This window comes from Fundulus heteroclitus, chromosome 12, assembly GCF_011125445.2.
Source record: "Fundulus heteroclitus isolate FHET01 chromosome 12, MU-UCD_Fhet_4.1, whole genome shotgun sequence".
NCBI classification, from domain to species: Eukaryota; Metazoa; Chordata; class Actinopteri; order Cyprinodontiformes; family Fundulidae; genus Fundulus; species Fundulus heteroclitus.
Window position 1 is genome coordinate 26,087,710 of NC_046372.1, and position 26,872 is coordinate 26,114,581.

The 26,872-nt window shown below is 38.3% G+C and overlaps 1 protein-coding gene across 1 annotated transcript in view; it reads left to right on the forward strand.

Annotated features, from left to right (window-relative positions):
• Positions 1 to 26,872, forward strand: part of LOC105928177 (protein unc-13 homolog B) — a 170,767-nt gene that overhangs the window by 106,870 nt on the left and 37,025 nt on the right. The window contains exons 14-20 of the mRNA XM_036144356.1: positions 535 to 685; positions 18,045 to 18,113; positions 18,749 to 18,838; positions 19,847 to 19,978; positions 21,772 to 21,902; positions 23,016 to 23,101; positions 26,230 to 26,356. Coding sequence (XP_036000249.1) covers positions 535 to 685; positions 18,045 to 18,113; positions 18,749 to 18,838; positions 19,847 to 19,978; positions 21,772 to 21,902; positions 23,016 to 23,101; positions 26,230 to 26,356 — 786 coding nt within the window. The remainder of the gene's footprint in view (positions 1 to 534; positions 686 to 18,044; positions 18,114 to 18,748; positions 18,839 to 19,846; positions 19,979 to 21,771; positions 21,903 to 23,015; positions 23,102 to 26,229; positions 26,357 to 26,872) is intronic.

Sequence of the window (26,872 nt, forward strand, 5' to 3'; positions counted from 1 at the left end):
TCACGAATCATTGCAGCATGCAATCATTGCAGTAATGTTATGTAAAAACACAAAACAAGCAGAAAAGAGCAATAACAAAAAGTGTCCATCTCTGTCAGCTCTATTTCCTCAGAGACCAGATCTTTACCATTCTTGGCCACATGAAATATTCTCAGCGTTATAAACGGCTCCTGGGCCGCAACATTTCACCCCCGTCCTAGACAAACCCGGGTGGACATGTGGCCTCCAGAGATTTCTGCCACTTTTTCTGATGGGATTTACACATTTTTGGACCAGGTTTTTGTTTAAAGTCTAAATTTCCTTTTATACCTACAGGATGCTTTTTAGAAAAGTGTTGCATGACTCAGCAGGTTCTTCTTTGCTATATTTTTTTCCATCTTCATTTGGATTCTGACTTCTTAACCAGGATAACTACTAATAAGTTGATGTGTTTGATGTTGCCACCCTTGCAAAATTGGCTTCTTATTTTATGCTGCTCATAACATGGACATAACGTTTCCCTCCATTTCCTTCTCCTCTTTCACCTCCTTCCAGCCATTTCTCCTGCCTGTCATCTAAGTACATGTTGTCAGGAGTGCCTGCAGTGATGAGCACCCTGCTGGCCAACATCAATGCCTTCTACGCCCACCCCACTGCCTCCACAAATGTCTCCGCTCCTGCCAGATTTGCTGCTTCCAACTTTGGGGTGAGTGACCTGCAGCCGCGTTGAAATAAACACATCATCTCTCATGTTTTCCTCGTGGGACAAGGAGTCAAACTGTCAATTTGTTGGGATATTATTCAAATATTTTAAATACGATTTAGAAACAAACTGGAGTATATAAAGCCAAGAATCAGAAATTTTAACAAAAATAATGAGCGAGACAGGAGAACATTTCTGCTGCTTTACTGATTACTGATGTACTCATTGCACAATTTGTGGTCAATTTAACCCTTGAAAGTAATAATTGTTGTAATTGTTTTATCTTTTTTACCCAGTTGACACATTTTTTTGTTTGTTTTTTGGCTTTCTGGGGGTCTGAGTACATATTCCTGCAGTTTAAAGAGTATAAAGTAAATAAATAAAAAGGAGGAAGGGGGGTGGGGGTAACAGTGACCACCAGAGGCCGTACTGAGAGGCTCCTGGGATTTCTGCTGATTTTTCCTCTCCTGCTTGTTTGTGCTGTAACAACATATGAGCCGCTGCAGGCAGAGCACTTCTGCCTTAGCAGGTCAGAGGATGCAGACAGGTCTGAACTCATTATGAGCGCTGGCGTAGGCCTATTTCTGTCCGTCAGCTCAATAATAGGCCCTACAGGTGGGATTGGTTACTTTGTTTGCCTCGTTAGACTCGCCTGAATTGACCCGTTTTCTCCGATATGTCTGGGGACCTGACAAAAAATTTTTTTCAGTAAGCTGTTTAGTTTAGTCATTAAGCATGAAACGTTAAAATAAAAATTGTGGGTTAAGGTGTGATCATCCTGGATTATTGTTCTTCATTCAAACAACACATGAGCTTTTAACAATGGTGAGTTGTTTTTTTATTAATGAGGGAAATGGTTTTCCTGAAAACCAAAATGTCAGCGGAAACCCTGAGTTCAAGGACACCTTGTTGGGAAACATTTCAGCAATACTTCAGAAATACTTTTGAAATATATAAAGTGTTTTTTGAGCACCCACTGCAGCCTGAATGTCAGCTTCCCACAGAGTTACAACGCTACGCAACTCCAGTCCTCGAGTGCCATTATCCTGCAACTTTTAGATGCATCCCTCCTCCAACTCACCTGAATCAAGTGAATGGTTAATGATCAGGCCTTTGTAAAACTTGCAGACTTTTGATTCAGTGCAGGGATGCATCTGATAAGTTGCAGGACAGTGGCACTCGAGGACCGGGGCTGCAAAGAATGAAACTCATATAAAATATTAGAATGGGTAATAAAAATGTTAAGATACTGTAAGGATTTGCATGCCAAAGCAAAAACCTTAGGGACTTCAAAATGACCGGTATAGTGCAGAAAACACACAAAAAGGGGGAAAAAAAAATCAGACTGAATCCAAAAATTGTAGAGCTCCGTCTCTTTTTTATAGATATTTGCAAAAAATGTGAAAAGGCAGACCTTACACTAAACGGCAGAGGAGCAGGGATTCCACTTTCTCCAACAGTGCAGGACAAACAACAAAAAACAGACTCTCCCATATTGCAACAACCCAGCTTTTAAAGCACCAGCCTGTACCAACTAAAAAGAAACAGGGGTGAAAACCTTTACAACAATTACAATTTATAATTAGGGAACAAACTAAATTAAAACCTCTAGAGGAAAAACAAAAAAAAAACAATTTACATTCAACTTCAACAAATCAAAAAAATACTCCAAATCCCAGACAAAAACCAAAACATCTCCCCTCCATCTCAATCAAAATGGATTCTCCCTCATGAGGCTGATTGACAACACCAGGTCCTTATTAGTACTGCTCATGGGCGCGCTTCCATGGCAACACCTGACCAGGTGACCTCAAAGAAAAAAAAGAGTGGTGAGAACAACAAAACAAGTGCATAAAGTTACATCAAATACAAATAAACTTAAACCTTCCCCCAAATACTCAATTACTTTAAAAAACAGCAAATGCCTGTTTACATTATTTGTTAGTGAGGGGGTAATTCCCTCACAGATACAAAAAATTCATGTTGTGCATATCAGTGCAGAGTCATTTCAATAAGGAAACCCAGAATCCATTTATTTCCCAAAGGGGAAAAAATGAAAGCTGCGTTAGTAGAGAACTGTTCAGTACAGAGATATCAGTTACTAGAAAAACTGGTCGAGGGTTACATCAGTTTTTATATATATGACGGCAGCAGCGGCGCCTGTGTTGAGCAAGCCTTGTTGTGTTCTTCAGGTGACAACAGGCTGCTGCCTGGATAGGAAGTATGGTTGTGAGATTGAAGCCTTATTTTTCCAAAGAAAGCATCCAAATCTGACTAAAATCAAAAAAAAAAAAAAGCTAAACTTTAGGCCAAAGCGTTTGTTTGACACAGAGATGATGCTCACCGTACCCAGAATGAAACACGGTGGTGGCAGCATCATGCTCTGGGTCACCACTCTTTACATGGAGCTGTCTCCAGGTCAAGTTTTATTCTTTTTTATTTGCCTCCCCATCAGATGTGTCTTTTTTTTAGCTGAATTGTTCAGAATGTGTCAGCCTGGAGGTACAGCAATTTCTTTCCACGTTTCAAAGACCTTTAGTTTTTTTTTTTATGTGCACACTTCTGAGAGCCACTGTATTTTTCGGAACAATAGATGTTTTTTATTTCTTGCCATAAATTTCTTATCATTGATTTCCGTTAAAATACCAGAGACAGCAGGGAGGCCTTGTTATTGTCAGTCTCGGTTCCATCTCATTTAATGGTTACATTCTGCTCCCCTAATAGAGTTGCAGTGCTTCTTCATTGATTGTCCTAATAAAAATAACATTTATTTCCCTGAATTCTTTTTTTCCACGCTCTTATGTTTCTGTTTCTCAAAGTAAAACTCGATATGCATAATACAGACTGCATATTATCTCTGTTTTTTATGGTAGCTTCCTAAACATGGGATGGAAAGCTGTGTGAAGAAAGTTTATTTCTAAAAAATGCTGTTGTTTTTCTAAGCCCACAAGATGCTACAGCGTTAAGGGAAGATATCTTTAAACCAAGAGTGAGTACCTAGCTGGATTAAAAGTAATTTTCTGAATATTTGATGAGGGCAGATGAGCTTATGTGTTTGCGAGGAAACAATAACTCAAGTTCTCGTGTCTGTCCAATCTTATTTAACTGAAACGTTTCTCCTCCAGAGGACGTTTTTTTTTTTTTTTTGCTTTTTGTCCCTCACTGGGGCTTGATTTTTAAGATAAGGATTATTTCACTTTTAATATTATCCCAACTTCCAGAAATCTCTATTGAAGCCCAACTGTCTGGGTTTCTGCACATCTTATCTCTTGGTTTGTGGAGTTTGTTTTAAACCCTTTAATACCTTAAACTTTGTTATTTTCTCTCATTGAGGGTATCTTTAAACCCATCTTAGACCAGATCATGCAGCAACTGTCTCAAAATGGTTTAATCTTCTCATGGAGTTGAGGCTCTTCCACTGAGACATGTTTGAATCACGTTCCTCAGAAGGTATTCAGAGGACATCCTGACATACCCAAACCTCCTCAACTTGAAAAAGCAGGAGCTCTAACCTTTTATCCTTTATGTCATTCTTCCAGTAATTTCCCACAACCTATGACTGTAGCTATAAGGGGTTAAAATATTGATTGATGTGTAAATTAAAAGCTTTAAATTTGGTTTCATTTCAGTCTTCAACCCTACAGGCCTGTACAGCATCCATAGGTGGGCTCGGCCCAGTTTATCTCTGGCTCGGTTCTCAGATAACAAAGAGCGCATGAGCAAACTGCGTCATCTCCTTACAGTCAGCTGACATTTCAGACATTCATAATAATACTAGCTTCCCTACCGTGACACACGGTTTCCAGAGATGATTCTGTTTAGCAGTGTGATGAACCTCAGCGTCTGTCGTTGTTTCCTGCGTCTGTAAATCCTGATTAAGGCCCATTTATACCTCACGTAAAAGACGGATACGGATACGTGTGGAGTGTTTCATACGTTCTAACCGTCGATTTCGTCCGTATTTTGACACGAAAATTGGGAGTTTACGATTACGGACGAAACGGATCAATACAGAGCAATACTACCTGAAACGGTGGGGGCGCTATTGAGTTTGTAGTACAAAATGTCAACAAAATCACGAAGAAGGTTAGAATTCTGGGCTTTAAACAATGGCGGGATTCGAGGAACGACTTGCAGAGCTTGTCCACAACTACCCACATTTATATGATGTGTTGTGTCCGGGGCACAGGGGGAAAAAAAAGTTTACTTACGGAGCAAATACAACAAAATCACGTCTTGGACCGTCGCCATGTTTGATCAGTGACGAATTATTGGCGCCCAGCACTGCCACCTAGAGGAAATATTGGTTATTGCGCACCTCAACGGACGGAGGTATGAAGGAGTCAACGGATAGAACGTACGGACAGAAATACGGACGTCTAGGCCAAACGTAGGGTATGAATGGGCCTTTAGACGTTCGTTTGTCTTATCCACGTCCCAAAAGCCGACTCTGTCAAGTAAATTCACCAAAGGTTGCCTTCTTCGCCTGACTCTCCGCAAAAAGCAATAATAACCAAGCATAACCTTCTGAATGTTACGGCCGCCATTTTTATTTGCTTGAGTCCCTCCTTCAGTCCTAGAGAGCAGTAGGACCGTAGATCGTCACTAGGAGGCGAGGAACCGAGCGTGATGTGTAAATGGTCGTAAGAACCGAGCTCGGCTTGGATCGGTTTAACAAGGCTAGTGTGAATGGGGCTAATGCAGATGGGGCCTCGGTCGACTGAGACTGTAATTAAAACGTTATAATTAGGACATTTTAATGTAAACATGTTAACAGAAACAGAACAAAAGTATCTTGTTCTTGGTCGTTGTCATGTAAACGGGCCTTAGTTCAGCTCCATTGGTGTTAATTAGTCTCCCTCCCTCAGTCCCCCTGCTTTCATTCTGCTGCAGCACCTCCACACAGCTCACCTGCATTCTGTCATTCTCCACCCTTCCCTCAGTATGTAAGCTCACTGGTTCTCATTGTTAATTGCTGGATTTATGTTTTTACTCCATGACCCTGTTATACTGCACTTCACTGCCCGTGCTCAACGTCCTGTTCCCCTTGCAAATTCTGTAAGTTTTCTATTTTATTGAGATGAAGTGACCACCTTCTCTGTGTGTTTAAATGCCAGCGACATTCCCTGTGTGCACTTACTGCCGATGATGGTGTTTGGGTGTTTAAACAAGTTATTTACCATTTTCATTGTTTTATGTCCAGATGATTAAACCTTTTTAGGGTGAAAAAAGTCAAACATCCCAAAACATATTCTCAACATTCTGGCATCAGGCAAATAATTTCAGTGAATGATTTAGTAGCACTGACAACAGAAGTTATTTTTCTGTGCATACAGTTTATGTAAATATCTGAAGTAAAATCAGTTGGCGATTCGGGGCATGTGGGGTGCTAACTCATGCACAAAAATAGGCACATCTGTTGGAAAAACTTATTATCCCATTTGAAGTGTTTTGATTTTTTTATAGATTGTTGCAAAAAAGGTAAACAGCAATTTATTTAAATTGGCAACAAGGAAGAAACAGTTTTTATTTACCATTTTTGTATATTATACTTAAAATGGAACAGCTTGAAATGTTGCTTTTTTTATAAAGCTGGACAGATTCTAATAGTTCAGTTGTGGGTTTTTATTATTAGTTTATTATAACATTGAAGCTCTGCAGAGAAAAGGAAAGATACATATGCATGGCTGGCTGGCTGGCATGAAACTTTTTCATGCAGTTGTGGAAGTTTGTGTTTGTGGATCCCACTCTCCGTGTTTCTTCTTTTTCTTTGTCGTGACTGTCGTGACTCACAAAGCCAAGCTGCACGCTCTGTGCTTCTGCATCTCCAGCACCGCCACTATCTGTTTGTGTTCTTCCTGCCTCCATGGGATGCTGGGACAGCCAGGAACATGGCAAGAATAAAAACAAAAACTCTAAGGATGGTTGTTACCCTTTTGTGATTCTCTTACTCTTTCATGACATTTTTTTTCTCCTCTAAACTTTGTTCATATTTGTATGGTAACAATAACAGAAATACACAGTTTTCTTGCTTTGCTTTCAAACATCAGTGGCTACTTTTTAGAGAGCATAAAGGACAAAATGATGAAGGACTTCAAATAAAATGTTTAACGGTTACATGATCAAAGTGCTGCATTTGGGGAATCTTTTCCTTATTTCATAACTAATCAGCTAATATTCAGTGAGAGTGGAAACGCGGGTTTCCAGTAATCGTCAGATAAAATCCTCACTTTGTTATCCAAGTCGTGACTCCCTCCATGGCAGATAACTCTCCCTCCAAACTGCGGATTGCTTTTTTTCCCCGCGCCACGTAGATGTATGTGTGTCGCCAATGCATGAGGAGGAAAGTGGATAAAAATAAACGTTGGGGATACCACTACTGGCCCTAATTCAGCTGAGAGAGCTGCTCCATCTTTTATCACAGAGTGAGAGGATCCTTTAACTTCTAGTTTTTAAAATACAGCCTAAACTTAACTTGCTTTTAATTGACAGTCAGTTTAAAAAGAAGTAGGTAGAAGTAAAAACGTATGTTTCCAAACCCTTTTGCTGATTATAACTAAGTCATCTACAACCCAATAAGACATAAATAATCCCATCCCTAGTTTCCAATGAGAATATTACATAGTAAAGATTTGTAACAATAACATCCAATGTTTGAATCCCGTTTTTTAAAATCATTTACTTTTTGGCTTTGTTATAAATCACCATCACCCAAACTATTCCATAGATCTACTTAACAACCAAAATACACAAGCTCATTTTGTTTTTGCACCAACATGCTGAATTTAGACATTCTCTTTGTTGTTTGTTGTTTTTTTTAACCCAAAAAGCCAAACTTACGAAAACTGTGAGTTCCAGAGTGATAACAGAGGTCAAAAAAGAAGGACAAAATTTAACTGAAGCAAAACTGAGCCCAAATTAACTGACCTCCTAAAGAAATAACACAGAAGGGTATAAATAAATAAAAAAATCTAAGAACAATGAAAACACACCAACCTCTAAATACAAACCCTAAGTTAAATGCAAAAAGAAAAAGAAAGAAAAATACAAATTCCCTCTTCCAGCCACAGCAGGTGGAACAGTCCAATTTCACCTCCCTGTATTTAGGAGATCTGAGTCCTGGCAGCCATCTTTAGTCTGGTCAAACTCCCCGGCACCATGGAAGGTAAGAAACAAAGATTAGTAACAAAAACACAAAGAAAATATGGATAAGTGGCTATAAGTACAAAAGTGAACTAAATGTGCGCGCTTACAAATAGAAGACATGAACTTAATCTAAGAATAAAGCTTTACTGGAAACTAAAGTGAATGTATACTGATTGGTAGATGAAGAGGTGAAGGTGAATGTGTGGTACCGAGTTTTAAAGAGTGGCCATGGGTTTGGCCATCACAATTATAATCTTATTTCTTGTAAAATTATAATCCCTGATCTGTATCACTAAAGATTGTTTAGATATCACCTGGAGGTAAATAGTTTCTTTCCCTGAAATGATTATTTCTGTTTTGAATTTGATCGATTTCATTCGTGACCCTAAAAAACAGCAAGTTAGTGAGTTCCCTCTTTCCCACATTATCTAAAGTCCTTATTGCTTTTTTGCAACATGTACTCCCACATAATAAGTAAGATACAGTAGCACAAGTGAATTATACAGAATAATCAATTGTTTTCCCCAAACTGCAATGCTTTTGGTCATTTCTATTCTTATAAGTATTGCTTGAGGATTCCAGCAGAATTTGGGCTCTTCTGTTGCACCCAGAGATGCGTTTTCATTTGCAGGTTTTTACATTATAATATTAATCTGTACTTTTGTATCCCCTGTTATTTAGCATGTTTGTGTTGAACTTTTAAATAAATATGTATTTAGCACTAAGTATTGATCACATCAGGCCCAATCCATATGCGTATAGACTGATGGTAATACTAAGATGACTAGTATTTGTATAACATTTAATATAGATAAATATAACCAATTCTCATCATCTTTCCTCATGTAAATAATTAACATGATGTTTGATTAAGTGTTGCCTTTGCATGTGATCAGTAGCAGCTGTCCAGTGTTGCAGCTTTGATGTTCTCAGAGGAAAAACAACTGAATTAGAGGAGGTTCCTCAGGCGTGCGCGCCTGAATGAGCCCCTCACCCACCGCTGTGCAGGATAATGGTCAGAAAAGAAGACATTTCTTAGCAGCTATTTATAAATACCAATAACACTAATGAGGTTAATGTATTAACTTAGTTTGGGAGGGGAGCCAAGCTTCAGGCACACATCAAATTTCTTGGCAGCCCTTCTTTTACAAAAGTTTTTAACTTTTACTTAACCCCTTCTCAGCCATTTACCTTCCATATTTCTTACTTTATCCTCAACCCATTTTGTGCAACTAGCTCATGTTTTTAGGGCTATTTTATTCGCTTATTCAATTGAGTTGGGTGTTTAAATTACTTGTGTTGTGGGAGTTTTGGGTGGAATATTAAACAATAGTAACAGAGTTCCCATCTTTACTAAATGACGAGACGGTGGTATAACGTTCCAGCAATTTTATTGAGAAACAGAGCAGAGATTCACATAGTTGGAAAGTAATCGCACCCTTCGGTTCCGCTGCAGTCTCTGTCTGCCCTGTCTCTGTCCGCCTCGCTTTTCGGGCTTCCCCTAATACTGCACCGTGGCCTTCCCATGAGACAAAACAAAGACAGTCTATCGTAAACAATCAGTATCCCTCAGCAGCTGCAGCATTTGGCCTTGCAATCAGAAAACAGTGGATCTTATACACAGACATCAGGTCTCCAGGCCTCCTCTGTCCGAGTGGTGTGAGGCCATAGTGACTTCAGAATAATAATTCTTATAACATTCCTCTCTTTTTTTTTTTTTTTTTTTTGATGATGGCGTCGTCAGCATCAAGACAAAACAAGATGACCCATCACTTGAAAATGTGAACAAAGCACAGAGGAACCATTTCTGTAAACTCGTAAAGTGGGACCCAAGGGGTTCCCGTGTTGGAACCGGGTAGTGCTGGAACTTTTAATACAGATCAACATGAATGCTTCATAGAGCTTTAACACACAAGATCAAAGGTTTAGCTTTAGTCTACAATTTAGGATTCATCTAATTAGGTAAGGCCTGTTTTAGGTACCTATGCGCACATTATTTTAAAATTACATTAGACTATGGTAAGCTAAACCCTGTTCATTAACCAAGGTCGAATCCGTCTACTCTTTACCCACCCTGAATACCCTCCTACTCCTTTCTCCACTCACCCCTACGATGGACAATAATCCACCACTCCAAACTTACAACACCAGGAGCAAAGGCAGGAGAGGTTCAGTGCGGGCAGGGGAAACGCCAGAAAAAGCTACCCCCTAGGGGGCAGTAAAAACTGGCAAGCCCCCCTCCCAGGGAGATCTGCTCTCGGCCAATCTGAGCCTGAAAACCCTGTATTGAATCTAAGTGTTATCATTACCAGTTAATATTAAAGGATCTTTAGAGCCAATCCGATCCTGGTTCTTCCTATATCAAATCAAAAGGTGCATAAACCATAGATCCTTGTGTGTCTGAAGCAAACAGTTTCCATTTTTTACCCCATAAAACCATATTGATCAACATGATGTAACATTAAAGTGTAGATCTCATAACACAAAAAATCAAACATGTGAGTCAGTGGAACAGAGCAGTTAAACAAACAGCAACACAATATATGAGAAGAGTCCTAAACGTCAAGAACGCAAAGTTAAGAAAGCCTTCAGGCCATTCAGGCACAAGGCAGAAATTAATCTAATCGCGCTTAGTGTCTCTTCAGGCAACTCCTCCCGTTGAAGAATAAGGAATCAGAGTTCTCTGGCTTCTTCATCCCCAGTCCTCTTCTTGGTTCCTCCTCTCAGGCTGGATGATTGAGCTGGATGGTAATAAGCGTTCAGTTCTGGATGGGCACTGAGCATTTTATTTTGCATTTCTTTCTAATAAAACACTTTGTGAAGATGGTCTGCAGACACGAGTCCTTGTTTCCACTGGAGAACAGAAACAAGGTGTAATTAGTGTTCTTATCAAAACCCCTTTAATGTGTCATTTATTAAACATTCTCCAAGCACTTTCACATTCAAGATATTTCTGTGCACAATTATTTAGCTCTCAGAATTCTGCAATTCAATTATTAATTAAAATAGTAATCTTTAAGTTCAAATGTATCTGCAGTAAATTCATAATAATTCTTAACAGAATGCTTTTAATGTGTGTCTTAACTGTTGTTGTCTGACAGTTGAAGTTCTCTGCAACATAATTTCATCAACACATTCGTTTCATGACATTTCCCATTTATTTTGAAAAACCCAACTGAGAAAAAGAAAGCCTTTCCATGTGAAAGCCTTTTCCCTCTCTCCCTCTTTTTTTTTTTTTTTTTAAAGTGAGGTGCTGTTCTGCACAGAAAAGACAACATATTTATACCATGCTGTTACTGTTCAAGGATGCCAAGGTTCTACAACACAAAACAAAGCAGAGAGCAGGAGAGAACAAGAGTTTTTTGAAAATGTTCTAACATTGTTGAACAACCAAAGCTACTTAAGCAAATCAGAATTAGTTCCCAAATTAATCCTAAAATAAAGTAAACCTTACATTGTGTACATTGTGATTATTTATTTATTTATCTTCTTGAACTGAGGATTAAGGACTTTGATTAAGAAGTTCTTGGATGAACGCGTCTCTGCGTTCCTATTTGTCTAGGCCTCTGCAATCTGATCTATGATCTATGTATTCTGAGTGCCTGGTCAGGAAAGGTTAAGGTTCTCTGAAGCTTTCTGTTTTCAGCAACCCTGAAAACCCAGAACCCTTTACAGTCAGTGTAAGGTGTCAGATGACATGTGGGACCACCTTGTCGTCCCTCTGGTTCCACCAGCTGTGTCAAGTCCACAGCAGCTCGTCCTGGGTGCCATGCCCCAGGGGTCTCCACACCGCCCTGTGTGGAATGTCTCTCATTGTAAGGATCTCACCTTATGTCCCGTTCAAAACAGGAGTTCCAATGTGGGGTGTCTTTGCTGCTTTGATGTTCCTCAGAGAAAACCTTCATTCATTGATATCACCTTCAAGCTGTTACCCTTTTATCATCACAGCCCCCCAACCATCCTGACCAGATCCAAATTGTCCCCATAATCTAATCTAATTAAATTAATCTTACTTATTTTTTGTATGTAAGACAATAACCATTAAATTATCCTGATCTAAAAGCTGTCAGGTTAAAGGTTTGCTAAACTCAGTGTTGTGTTTTTTCCCTTAGGATGTTTAACTGGTTAAAAAGACTATTGAGATATTTGTGTTCTAGTTGAAAGAAATTAAATCTCCATAAATATTGTAACCATTGTACCCTGATGCTTTAATCCTAAATTTACCCATGTTAGTTAGTAGGATGTGTCATTATGCTAATTTTATTGCAACATTACCCATTTTAGCCAGTAACCTTTTCTTTGCGTTTTATTGATGCCTGCCAGAGTAGCAGAAATCAGCCTACTCTAAGATGTTCATTAAATGAAATGCTATTTAAAAGTCCAGATTACTCTACCTATATAGTGAAAACTAATTAATTCATTTATTTATTAAACTGTTGATATAATACCCACTTAATTTATTAAGTTGCTCTATGATTCCATCAAGTTACTTCTTTAAAAGTTTTCACCTTTACATAATCTTAATGTGTTTCGTAATGTGTGTTTTGTTTTAATTGTGTACAACAAAATCTGAAGTGAAATGCATGAAGTCGTGTCTGCAGAACTCATCTGTGTTTGTTGTCGAAGGTTGTCCGATGCCTCAGTCATAGTCCTTCATTGTCCTTTTCCAGTCCAATGTCTAAATTCAGCAGCCCAACATTCTCCTTCTCATCAAGAGTCCATCCTCCAGTCCTCACGCCTGCAAACAGAATGAATTCTGCCAGCATTTTTTGCCAAAGAAAACGCTCCATAGGTTGAAAAGAAATTACAGTAAAACAGTCACAAACATTTTAACTACAGTGTTCCCTCTAACATGACAATCATAAAAGAAACAAAAGGATAGAAAAAAAAATAAATCAAACTTTGTCTCTGACAAAATAAAACTCAAAACTGGATCAGGCTGAAGTCAATGACATCACCTTAAGTCCTTGTCCCAAGGATCAGCCCCCATGGCACTGCGGCACTGTTTCTGCATTCTCTCGCATCTGAGAATGTCTAAAATGAGACTAAATCTCTATGTTAGCACAATCCTATCATATTGACCAGGTTTCTTTGCAAAGAAAAAGAAGCAGAAAGATACAGCTGTTAATAGCAGAAAGCAACAAACATCTTTAAGACACCACCTTTCCTGCTGGAAGATCTGGCATAACTTGGTTAAAACTAAGTATAATTTAGTATCCAAATCTGATTATAACTCCTTACCGCACTGCTAGCACTGTCTCCTCAGAGCCTTCTGTTGGCAGAAAAGGTGGCGTCTCCTTTAATCTGAAAGCAATAACTCAGAGAAAAACAAGAGTGTTAATAGCATGCAGTTAAAACCCTGGTCCCCTTAGTGTCCCTTTAAAGTGATGTTTTTCCCTTTTTTTCTTCTCTGATCCTGGGAAGGTTTCTATTCTTTACCTTTCCTTTGAAACTCTGTTCAAAACACCTCCAAAAGAAAGAAAACAAAAAAACGAAAGAAATTAACCAAACAAAATTAAAACAAAATTGTTTTCCAAGGAGCACAATTATGTCTTTTCCAATATGACATAGGTTTTTGACTTATTACAAACCTTTTTGATATCCTCCTGGTCCTTTGACCATGTGTATTTGCTGTTAGTAATACTTTTATTCATATATACCTTATCAAACCTAATTGGTCAAGGGTGAAACTTTAAAGCAATGATTGTTCCCTTTTTAGTTTTTGAGCTTCCAGTGTTTCTCTATAAATGATGAGTTTCCCCCATAATTCAGCACATTGAGAAGGCTACCCAAAACAAACCAAGATTAGAATTAAAATTTAACCCTTCAGAAGCTGGCTTATTTTATTTTTTCCCCCTCTGACATAGTTTTCGTGCCCCCAGGCCAGAACACACAGACCCAGCCTTGCCGTAACATTCAGATGTTTAAATCATGGTCAGATTTGTTTATCGTATCTATTGTCCTTCTCAGGTTATACTGTCCCGCTGAGGATCGCCTCAGCTCAGCATAACTAATAACATCAGATGATTTCGTAACTGATGACGCGTGTAACGTGGCCTTCTGATATTTTGACGCTTCTCAAAATTTCTCATTAGTTGCATTCAAATCCCAAGTAAAAAGAAATAAAATAAATGAATAGAAAACCCTTAGAAAAGCAACCATATTTAGTTCCATACAGTTTGTTCAAAGCACAGTTTTCCCTCATCTATTTAAATCAAAAATCTTGCATATCTAAACTTCTTTCAACTGGACTGGTTTGTGATGAATCATTATTATTATAAGTAATGAGATCTCAGTAATTTTAAATTACTTTAGGGCTAAAAAACAAGTTATAGGATCTCAGCCTAAATTTGTAAAACAGTAAACTTAACAACCTTATGTAACGCTTATTTCCAATTTCTAACAAAGCTGAAATATTTCCGTTCAAGCCATGTTAATCTCTCCGTGTATCAATTTAATTTGGTCCTGATATTTAATGTTAAAAAACAAACTTTGTTATTTAAATCTCTTTTATTGTACCTCTATTGTTAACATAGTCCATGCTTAAAATGTCATTTGAATTACGGAGCTGCAGTTCTCCCAAAACAAATGAACATTCTGAAACCATGAACATTACTTTTACCCCGAATTAATTCACACAGACGAACGTTTAGTTACATAGATACATACACACGTACAGTTACATACAAACGATGACATTCAGACAGACAAACACGTGCAGGCCTGCTTTTTCACCATCTTAAATAGTTCTATGTTTTTCATAATTTTTAAACGTCAACGCCGAAAGATGTTTTCAACGCGTTAAGTTCCCGCTTAGTTTAAAAGGTGGAGAGCGTGCGCTGGTTACGACCCCCCGATGCTTCGTCCACACGCGGTTTCACGCTTCAGTCCCGCAAGGATACAACTCTGTGTCTCGCAGACACCTAGACGCTTACCCATTTTTGAAAGTTATACGTCGCTATTAGCAGTTCAAAACACTTTTATCCACAACGGAAGTGCCTAATCGGTCCCCACGTAAACGCTTCCCCGGTGCAACGCCTTTTTAGTTTCGTTTCCGTTTCCTTGTTTTTTATCGCTTTTTTTCTCTTAATTTTATTTTTATTATTTAGTAGCAGTACTGCAATAAAATAAAAATAATAGTAATAATAATAATCCCTATGTGAGAAATCTGCATGTTTAATCAAATCATTTCAAATCATTTATGCATGTCATGCGTCTGGGCCCCTACGTTTTTCAGCATGAAATCGAACGTCTCACCCTGGGGCAAGGCTGGACCCTGAAAAACCTCTGCCTTTGACCCATCACACTGACTCTTCTGCTTCCAGACTTTTTTTTGTTTGTTTTTATTTATTTTATCCTTTTTTTGTGTTTTATTATTATTTTCTACTCGTCTTTAGCACGATCGACCAACTAAATGAAAGGCCTCACATCCGATGGTCGCCTTTTTGGTATAATGGTCGGGGTCCCCACTTATCAAAGCTGCAAACGTCTTCGCAACAGTCAAGGACTTAAGCATCCCTGCCGCTTTCATCCACAACAGAAGTGGACAGCCTCTTGCACAAACCCAAGACAAGAGGACTTTAATGGACCAGCTGGAAACTGCTCAGCCGGTCACCTGTTCTCCAGGTGAAAATCACTCTGCCACTCCTCCCCCCTTGTGGGAAAGTCCGTATTTCAGCTGAAAACGTATTCTAATTAAATTTTGAATTTTAGTTTAATGTTTAAACCTTAGTCACCGTTCGGTATTGCGAACCCTGTTTTATTTGCCTTAAGGATTAAATATAATTCATTATTTCTACCGGCTTTTACTTTTACTACCTTTTAGGTTTACAGTTTTAAATTTTAAAATTTCTTGAGGTATACTTTAAAATGGGGTTTAAAATTTAAAAGCTTGCAAGCATTTTTGACCAATTGCGTTTGTTTTTAAAAGAGCTGGAAAATAATCCCCTTACCGTCTCATGAAAGAAAGGTTCGGATCTTCGCGCCGACGCCCAGAGACGCTCCGAGACCAGGAGCTCCTCCACATCCCTTGAAAATCCATTCGGGGTACCAGAGGCCGGATAACCTCTCCGGGCCGGCCAAAGCAGCTCCTGTCCCCGGACTCCCTCGCTCGTCGGTCGGAGATCCTGTTCGTGACGCCAAATTGTTGTGGGAGTTTTGGGTGGAATATTAAACAATAGTAACAGAGTTCCCATCTTTACTAAATGACGAGACGGTGGTATAACGTTCCAGCAATTTTATTGAGAAACAGAGCAGAGATTCACATAGTTGGAAAGTAATCGCACCCCACGGTTCCGCTGCAGTCTCTGTCTGCCCTGTCTCTGTCCGCCTCGCTTTTCGGGCTTCCCCTAATACTGCACCGTGGCCTTCCCATGAGACAAAACAAAGACAGTCTATCGTAAACAATCAGTATCCCTCAGCAGCTGCAGCATTTGGCCTTGCAATCAGAAAACAGTGGATCTTATACACAGACATCAGGTCTCCAGGCCTCCTCTGTCCGAGTGGTGTGAGGCCATAGTGACTTCAGAATAATAATTCTTATAACACTTGTATTGTTATAAAGTTGTATAGTTTTTTGTTTTATCAAACGAGTCTCTCTTGAAAATGATAATATAAATCAGGCATAACCAATCTTTTTAAAACAGAGAGCTAGTTTGTCGGTACCGTGCCACACGAAGCGCTACCAGTACTGACCTTTAAACCAGAAGAGTCAGCGCTGACCAGTAAACATATTTGTGATGCTCTTTTTTTTAAATATATTGTCATTTTTAACAACATACTTTATAAATAAAGGTTGTATAAATGAAGCTTGAATAAAAAAAAATAAACGTTTTATCCATATATATATTTTTTATGTCCTGCCTCCCTCACACTTCAGTTTGCATATCATCCTCAGTCATATTCTCATCCCATTAACTAGAGGTGAACTCCAGCCCTGTGCTCACCACGGAGTTGTTTGGTATAAAAGGAAATGTTTAGTTGCATGTCTCTTGTTCGTGTACACTAAAATGATGCTTGTCTTCTCTGAAAATGGGTTGAAAAATGCAACGTTTTCATAACATCCCAGAAAAACAGAATCTGCCTGCACAGAGAAACCCTAACATGAGCAGGATGTGTCAGGGTTGGCAACTTTTTTAAACAGGGGGCGTTCGTACGCATGCAACTGTTGTTGAAGAACACACCGCCTACTAGTGGTGAGGCAGGAAAACTACACCATTTTGATGTTTCTACTAGGCTGACGGATATCATGGTTTAAACATTGTCAGGTAGATCTGTTGACAGGGGCGGTTCTAGACCAAATTTACCAGGGGGGCCAGTGTTTTTTAACAGTTGCACAGAACAAAAAAATTAAAAACAATAAAATGGCAATATTTAACTGTGTAATAATATTAAGTGAGCCACTTGTGGCTCTGGAACGGCAGGTTTCAGACCCCTGATCTAGCAGTTGAAAACTTTGCCCCCTGCTCAATACGGCTAAAGCTAAACGTGAAACATCTTAAGTTTTAAATTCTTTTTAGACTAAAGCTGTATAGGTAAAAAATAATATTGGTCAAAGTGACCAATCAGTTATGGTTTCTTTGCCATTGCAAATAATTATGAGAAGTTTATTTAACATCATGCTTTTAATACAGGGGCCATAACAGGGGCCAAGGCCATTTCTACAGGGGCATGGGCCCCTGTTGGCCCCTGTCTAGAACCGCCCCTGTCTGTTGACAGGAATGGGGGAAAATCCAGTTTTCAGTGAATTGTTCTCATGGCCTTCCTTATTTCTCATCCTCCCGGACATTTTTCTGAATTTCTGTACTTATATATGCCACTAATTCTTCACCCCCTGATACTTCCCATCCACTCTGCCGCTCATCCTTCTCATCTCCCTCTCCTTTTTAAACATATTTGCATTCTCTATCCATGTTAATTGAACTCATTCTTTCTCAGTATTATTATGGGATGATACATGCTAGGAACGACTGATCTTATTCCCTCATCGTATCTCGACATCATCTACTGTAGCAGTATCTTTGCGTCATGCTCTACACGCTCCATATTAAACCTGGTTGTGCTCACACAGCATCATGTACAAAGATTTTATCATGATTTAAATTTGTGCAGCTCTGCAAATTTCCTCAAGCCTGGGTTCTCCTTACAATCTCAGCTGCTGTAAGTACCTGTGAAGCATCTCTGTGATTTGCCTTTTTGTTTTTTTTTCCGCCAACAGAGGGATCGTTTTGTGAAACTCCTGGATCAGCTGCACAACTCTTTGAGAATCGACCTCTCCATGTACAGAGTGAGTGGAAGCTTTCAGCCGCTGGTTGGGCTTCACATACATGGAAATATATGAAAATGTGACGAAGGAAAGGGTTTCCCTAAATCCCAAAATGCATAAGTTTTAAAATATTTGTATGAAAATGGAAGAAACAAATCTCCAGTTTCCACTAGCTTCTCCTCATCTTCTAAAACAGCATAACTACGCCTCCTGACTGTCACTAATCCACATTTTAACTGCATTTCTGCTAACTTTTTCTTATTCACTCAGGTTAATTCAAAGTTTTGTAATATGTGTTTCAACTAACTGCATCCACTATGTTACACCAGTGGAAGAGTGTTGGCTCAGAGGCTTTAGAGCAGGGCGTTTGGGTCCTGGGAAGGCTGCATGTTCCTCGGTTTGAATCCCACCGCCCACCACTCTGGGTCCCTGAGCAAGACGCTTAACCCCAGAGCGTTCCCCCGGCGCTGCTCACCGGCAGCCCACTGCTCCCTGAGGGACGGCTTAACGCAGAGGGAACATTTTGTTGGAATTTGCAAAGTTGCAGTGAAATAAAGATGATTATTTCTATTACTAAAAAGATAACAGATGTTTGTTTTTAGTGGTAGATAAAATCTGAGAGACCTGTTGTTGCGTTTGTGTATTTTTGTGTGCAGAACAACTTCCCAGCCAGCAACAAGGCCCGTCTCAATGACCTGAAATCGACGGTAGATCTTCTCACCAGCATCACCTTCTTCAGGATGAAGGTAAAAAAAAAAAAAACGAGTTTCTGAGGCTTTCAGAGCAGCGGACGACTTCATGCTGTGAATGAATAACACACAATTGGACTATGTTGATTAATTAGAGGACTCCAGGGAGCAGCCAGATGCACCGCAGTATTTGGGGGGTAACAGAGTAAATTGGTCTGAGTAAAGCTGGACGATATAGAAAAAAAGGATATCGATAGAATTAAAATCATGCTACTCGGTAGCTATAATTATTAACAAATTCAAAACATATATTTTAAGCGCAGCCCTGGCCATTTTATGCTGTTGCTTACTCAATCTATTTTTAGATACAGACACAAACACTGAATTAAAACTCAACCCTTTATTCAACCAACGTTTTACCAAACCTGCAAGTTTTTATAAAAGAAAAAAGAACGCATGCTCTCTGAACTCTTTGAAGGGGGCGGAGCTTCCTGGGCCTGCGTTGTGATTGGTTGGGAGGATGTAATGACTGTAATATTAACCTACAGGGCTAGGATGCAAAAGGAATAAAAACTGTTATTCTATTGAACTTTTTATTGACCCTTTTTTCTATGCATATACGTCTATTGATTGATCTATACTGTTATTGAATTATCGTCCAGCCCTAGTTGCACGCCACACTTTTGAAAACCATGCATTCTGACTTGTGAAGATCTGTTCTACTAAAAAATCTGGAGGTTTACTGATGGAATCTGAAAAATGTAACAAAGTGCAATGAAAGGGAATAGTTGCAAGGCATGATAAAGTTCTTTACGTTTATTACATAATCTAGATTGAAAATTTTAACCTAAATGTTAACTTAATTCATCTGTTCGCAGTGCCTGATGCACTCCTTGTAATATTTTCCTGGGCATCCGTGTAGTTGGGCACGACGTGTTTAATTAAATGATAATGTAATGATTATTAGAGGAAGATGCTGGCTCTTAGGTACCGACTGGTTTCGTTTGTCCGGCTGGTTCTGTTGACTGTTCCCTGTCCTCCCACTCACCGTCTGCTGACGTTCAGGTGTTGGAGCTGCCGAGTCCGCCCAGAGCGGCCAACGTGGTTCGGGACTGCGTCAAAGCCTGTCTGAACTCCACCTACGAGTACATCTTCAACAACTGCCTGGAGCTCTTCAACCGCCAGTTTCAGCCCGCCGTCCAAGAAGTGAGGTTTAAGGTTTTTACCGTTTTTAATGGATTCCCGAGCGGTGGGGGGAGGAGGGGGGTAAATAATAGACTATAGCTGTTGAAATAAAAATAACTTTTTAGTTTAGACTAATAATTTCCAACATAATAAATTCACCAATATTTACAAGCAGTCTTGATAGGAGCTACCTCCTACCATCCATGTTTTTGTGTGTATTTTGATTTATTTCTCTTTTAATTAAATTCTGATTAATTTAGTGCTGCTTTTAGGTAATTAACTATTATAAATGTTATAAGCACTTTTTTTCTAATGTAAATGTATATCAATCAATAGTTGTATTATTTAGATAACATTTATACTTGTTTTGCTTACGATGAGTATTATTATTATTATAACTGTATAATTAATAGTATTAGTAATATTCTTACTACTAATACTACTAATACAGTTACTACTATTAATAACATTGATAATGTAGTAATAATAATAAGAAGAAGAAAAAGAACTATAATCTACATTGTCAATATTATTATAAAATATAAATCAATGTAATATAAGAGTATAACATTTCTTGATAACAATAACATATCACGCAATTTCATAAAATTAACATCAGTGATAATAATACTTCATTTCATATCAGAAATTATTATTGTCACTTCCTCAGAGATCAATTAAAAACATTACTACTATTCTTGTTATATTATCCCTTTTAATTTTTATGTATAATTTGTTGCTTTGGTGCCATTGTCTACATTTTAGGCTCTATTGTCACGTTTGTGTTGGTAGCTGTAGAACCAGAATGCAGGCAGGCAGTTGCATGATGAAGTGAAGGATGATTTAATAACTGCAGATGACCAGGTGTACTAGAGACAGGTAGCAAGAGTCAAACAGATTGTGACAAACGGAGGGTTTCACAATGGAGGATCTGACAACGAGGGAGAGCAACGGTCGGTTAAATCAGAGAGGAAGAACAGAGGAAAGCAGAGGGCAATCAATCAATAATTAAGAGTGACAGGTTCTCGCAATTAAAGCGAAGGAGGAAAGATGGCAGGGCAGACAGGGAGGAAACAGGATACAAGCAACTAATATAATAACAACACTAAGGATAAATAACTGAAGACATGATCCAAGAATAACTAACTCTAAGCCCAAACAGTGAAGGATTATGACAGCTCTAGAACATTTTTCACAAACTTTGATGGTTTTGGACACATTTCAGTATTTCTAAAGGCAACAATTGTTGTGTGAAGTTCTCATCCTCTCTTTTTTTTAACCAGCAGAAATTATCCCAACCAACCTGATGGAGAAATTGTCAGACTGATAAGAGTCACCATCATTATCATCAAATATTTTACAACATTTGCTCTGAAAATGAGTCTCTTAATGAATGAAAACCTGCTTTCCTGTCATTTTATTTTAGATAAATTAACCACACTTCTCCTCTTTACAAGGCTTGTACAACCTTACATAAATACTGATCCAGAACTCTTATTTTAGCGGATTCTTTCATTATAATCGGAAGATTTACGTTCTGCTGAATTATTTGGTGTGCGACCTTCTTTATTCCTAATGAACAACTATTCATGAGTGTTTTTTTTTTTTTTATTTCTTCCCAGTTTCTCGGAGCAAACTCGACTGAATTTTCTAATCATCTTTTATGTCCTGTCTGCTTACAGCCTGAGCAGGAGAAGAAAAAGAAGAAGAAAAAGAAGGAAAAAGCTGAGGGAGAAGCAGAGGATGGCGAAGAGGAGGACGAGGAGGAAGAGGAAGAAGAGGAGGAGGAGGAGGAGGAGGAGGAGAAAAAAGAGGAGAGTCAACCGGAGGAGCAAGGCCCGAGCATCCAGAATCTGGACTTTTGGCCTAAACTCATCACGCTTATTGTGTCCATCATCGAGGAAGACAAGAACTCGTACACGCCCATCATTAACCAGTCAGTTCTGACTCCTTTGCTGCTCTCACTGTAAAAAAGTTCGGGTGTGCCCCGATAACGTGGCACATACACAATGGCCGTACACTGCAAAAAGGGAACTGTAAGTATGTAAAATTTTCTTTAAATTCATATATTTTTCCTTGATTGAAGCAGGTAAATAAGACTATTTGCCAATGAAATAAGATTGTTGCTCTTAAAATAAGAACAGTTCATCTCCATCATCTTTTTTGAAGTACAGGATATCCAATTATCTTATTTTAGGGGTAAAATGGTAAAAATAGAGGTAAAAATAGTTCTATTGGCAAATAGTCCTATTCAGCTGCTCAAATCAAGGAAAAATATACTAATTTAAAAAAATTCTACTTCAAGTTCCCATTTTGCAGTGTAGTCCTCAGTGTGGCTGATCTGGGTTCAGATTTCCGCCAGAGGTCCTTTATTGCATGTATTTCCCCTTTTTCTCAAACCCCCTTTCCTGTCAGCCTACTTTGTAAAAAAAAAAAAAAAAAAAATGAGCCATTGGTGCCGTAAATCCAAGATTTACGGCACCAATGGCTCAATGGCATGAATAAAACGACAGTGACATCATAGCAAAAGTAGCGTACCCAGTCCTGATCAGAGGAACACTGGGAATCCTACAACCTAGATCTGAAACAACGTGTAAAAGTGGAACACACTGCAAAAAGCCAATTAAAAGTAAGTAAAATCTTCTTAAAAATTGGTTTATTTCCCCTTGATTTGAGCAGGCAAATTTAAATGATTTGCCAATAGATTCAGATTTTTGCACTTAAATAGGAACAGCTAATTTCCGTCATCTTATTTCAAGTGCAGTATATCTAATTATCTTATTAACAATTATAAAACACTCATTCCATTGACAGATAATTTTATTTACCTGCTCAAATCAAGGACAAATACACAAATTTCAAGAAAGTTTTACTTACTTTTAGTTCCCTTTTTTCCAAATGCTCCAGGGACTTGACAGGACTTGAGGTTCCACAAAATCCACTCTAATTCCTCGGGTTTAGAATCGTGTAACGTTGCATTTTTCAACATGCCCGCATGTCTGGTAAGATAGACTGCTTACACTTTTCCTCTCTGCCATTTTTTTTTTAGATTTCCTCAGGAACTGAATGTGGGTAAAGTCAGCGCTGAGGTCATGTGGACTCTCTTTGCTCAGGACATGAAATATGCTCTGGAGGGTAAGAACACGTTGCTCTTAGCGTTTGCTACTTCTGCAGTGAGTGTCTCTGTTTCACATCTCTGTCCTCCCTGCTACATCCACACCATCAACTCTCTTCCCTCTCATCTTCAGTTTTGGATAAAATTGACCACTATCACTGGAAAAATGGTGAGATCAGAGGCAGTAACCCAATGTAGCTGTTAAGTTTTAGGAGTCATCAGTGGGACAGTTGGTGTCTTGTTGTAAGTTTGCGTGACCATAGTGAGTTTATCATGTTCATGGGATTAAACAAATGTACTCTGTGGTATTATAATAGAAAATTGTAAAGAAGTTTAACCTAATATATACTGCAGTTATTTCTAAAAAGAAATTCAAATCACATTAGTCCTGCCTCCCTCAAACTTCACTTTCAGTGCATTTAACAGTAAAAAATATTATGGAATATATTTTTATTTGCTAAAACTTTTAAGAGCCTCAATTAATTTAACCCCTACAATTTGTTTTAAAACAAATGAAACTGAGGCCGTTTTTTTATTGCATGCTTTACTTTTTTAAGCTGTTTAGTTTGTCTAAGAACATCTAAACACTTTCCCTTAAGCAGTTCCTTAAAATTGCAAAGACAAGTAAACATATACCGTATTTTTCGGACTATAAGGCACACTTAAAATGCTTAAATTTTCTAAAAAAATTGACAGTGCACCTTATCTATGATCACCGTTGTGCTTACTGACCGATTTTATGTGGTACAATGCGCTCAAAAATATTTTAAAATGTGAAAGTACGACTTTGGTTAGCAATGAAGCTGCTCCGCTCAATGGATATTAGGAGCATTACGGTACACTGTGTAATTCATGTAAGGCAGCCTGGAGTACGCGTTAGCAACAATAAACCTATCAAGTTATTTAAATAGTTGTGTTTTACATACAGATATGCTAACGCTTGTAGCTAGCTGCTAACATTTGTTTCAAAGCAGCATTAGCTTAATAATCAAGATCAGTGACCTAGTACCCAGGTCATGACAGTATGGGGGTTTATTTTCCAAACAGCCCCATACATTTTTTCTTTTTAATGAGCTGTAAATATTTTCACGTTGTTTACCTTTATGTTTTGATACAGCGCTGACTGATAGCGTTTAGCAGCATCACAGTGTACCCTTTAAGTGCTTCTCTGTCTGGAGAATCATTAAAAATGGTTAAAACTGCAAGAACAATATAAAGAAAACTTTTAGTTATAATTGTGAAACTGTGACTTTTGCTTAATTTTATAAAAATATGAATAAGAAGTGTAAAATAAATAACAATTTCATGTGTGCAGTCTAAATTAATAGATGTTATGTCAGCTAACCTAAATTATATTTAATTTACACACATACTTTAGTAGAATGAGTAAAGAGAAATAAAAATTTATCATAAAAGTTTTTAAACATTATTTTGTTTAGTCAAACTCTTGCAGTAAGTGCTGGGAATTTCCAGCCAAACATTCCTTATCCTGCACTTTTTATAAATATAAATATCTCTGTGTAATTGCTGATAGCTTGTAGAAACAGTCAAGTACTGTCCTGGTGGTCGAGATTACTGCAATATGTTTTATTCTGCAATATCAGCGTATCCAGATCATTATATATAAATAAATAGCGGTATATTTTAGTCCCCCTTGGAGTTTGTGTGATAGCAGTGTTGTTTTCACCCTCATGTGTTTGTTAAAGTCTCGAGTTTTGTCTCTGCTCGGTCTGATCTGTCATTGCTTTGCATTGTTCTGTTGCCATCTCAGCTCCCGCCACATTTTGCATCCGCAGAATTCATTTTTATGCTGGTAAGATTTTGTGTGTTTGTGCGTGTGTGCTGGTTTATATGGCCTGCTGAGGACATTTTCTCCTTTATTTACTAACCTTCTGAAGACCTACAAGACTGAATTTAATGCTTACGGGTTATTACTATTACTATTACTATTATGGTTGGGGGTACAGTGTGAATTAAGTTTAGATTAATCAGTAACAGCAAAATAAGTATCACACACAGCTTTGTTTTTCTAACCATGTTAGGAGTTTGTTTTGTCTTTCATATGTTTTATAAACTGCATTTATTTCCAACCCTAAGAATTAACTTATCCTAACCATTACCATTATATTCCTAACCCCACAGCGCTCAATGTTTATAAGTGTTTGGGTCAGCTTCATGTTGGTTTAACAAAGTAATACCTTAGATCTGCCATTAGAGATGCAGCTTAATCTCCACATATCTACTGTTGGTCCCTTGGTGGCAACAACTACATCAAGCATTTTTAATAATTAGCAATGAGTCTCTTACACACTGCAAAAAATGGGACTTAAGGTAAGTAAAATTGTCTTGAAATTAGTGTATTGTCCTTGATTTGAGCAGTTAAAATAAGATTATCTGCCAATGAAATTAGTATTTTGATCCCTAAAATAAGATAATTAGATATACTGCACTTGAAATAAGATGGTGGAGATGAGTTAATCCTATTTTAAGTGCTAAAATCTCATTCCATTGGCAGATAATCTTATTTACCTGCTCAAATCAAGGACAAATAGACTAATTTAAATAAAAATTTTACTTCCTTTTACTTCCTTTTTGCAGTGCATTACTGTGCAAGCATTTTGGCCCATTCCTCTTTGCAGAATAATTTAAATTCAGGCAGCATCAATGCCTGCCATGTCAGTCAGATTTGGTCTGGAGTTAGACCTGGCAGCTTTATTCAGTACTTGCTCTGTTTTTGGGGTCATTGTTCTGCTTCACCTTAAGGTTACAAACTGACAGCTGGAAATGTTCCTTCAGGATCTTCTGTCAGAGAGCAGAAACGTGTCACACAGCAAAGACTAAACAAGCTGGCCGGCTAACGACCGTTACACCTTCTTTACATCTGTTAATGTAAAGATAACGGAAGTCAAGGAAAGCAATAAAAAAGGTTTTCTGCTGTCCAGCTCTGGCTTGTTGTCTCATTAAGACATAAAATCAAGTAAAACACGTTTATAGAGTCATGATGTTGTCTGACTGCTGTTTCCTCTGCAACTTTTTAGTGATGGGATGCCTTTAATAGCCAGTTTAATTTCTATGAATTCAGTACAATAAAAAAAGTCTTCTGAGGTTTTGTTTGTTGAATCTCTGTTATTTTTGCTGTTTTCCACAGAGCATGAGAAGCATAAGCTCTGTAGGTCTGCCGACTACATGAACCTGCACTTTAAAGTCAAGTGGCTGTACAACGAGTACGTGAAGGAGCTGCCCACGTTCACAGATGCTGTGCCTGAATACTCGGCGTAAGACACCCGTTACTTTTCTCACTTTCTATCTCTCTAACCTTCTTTCAAAGGGGAGCTCCCCCTGATTGATCTTTCATTGATTATTTAATTTGCCCGTAATGGGCTGTATAAGTGTTGCACAGTTGTGCAGCTGTTAGCGATGTTGCCTCGCTGCAAGATGATCCTGGGTTTAAATTTACTGGCGGGGGAGGCAGATCATCCACTATTACCATCTACCATAGAAAGTACTCCTGGGTCAATGTGAGCTTCTGAGCTTTCTGTGTCTCTGCTCTGTCTTCTCTACCATAGAAAGTACTGCTGGGTTTCCTTAGAGAGGAAACTTTCTCACCAACCTGGAGGATCTGATGGAGTCTGACTTTGGAAAGAACCTTGAGATCACAGATTGTGAACTGGGGCTATATAAGTAAAAGTTAATTGAATTGAATTGAATTACAAGTTTCCTGTGCAAAGATTGGATCTAATTTAAAACAGACCAGTTTACCATAATTTCTCACCTTTATGTTAATTAGCTTC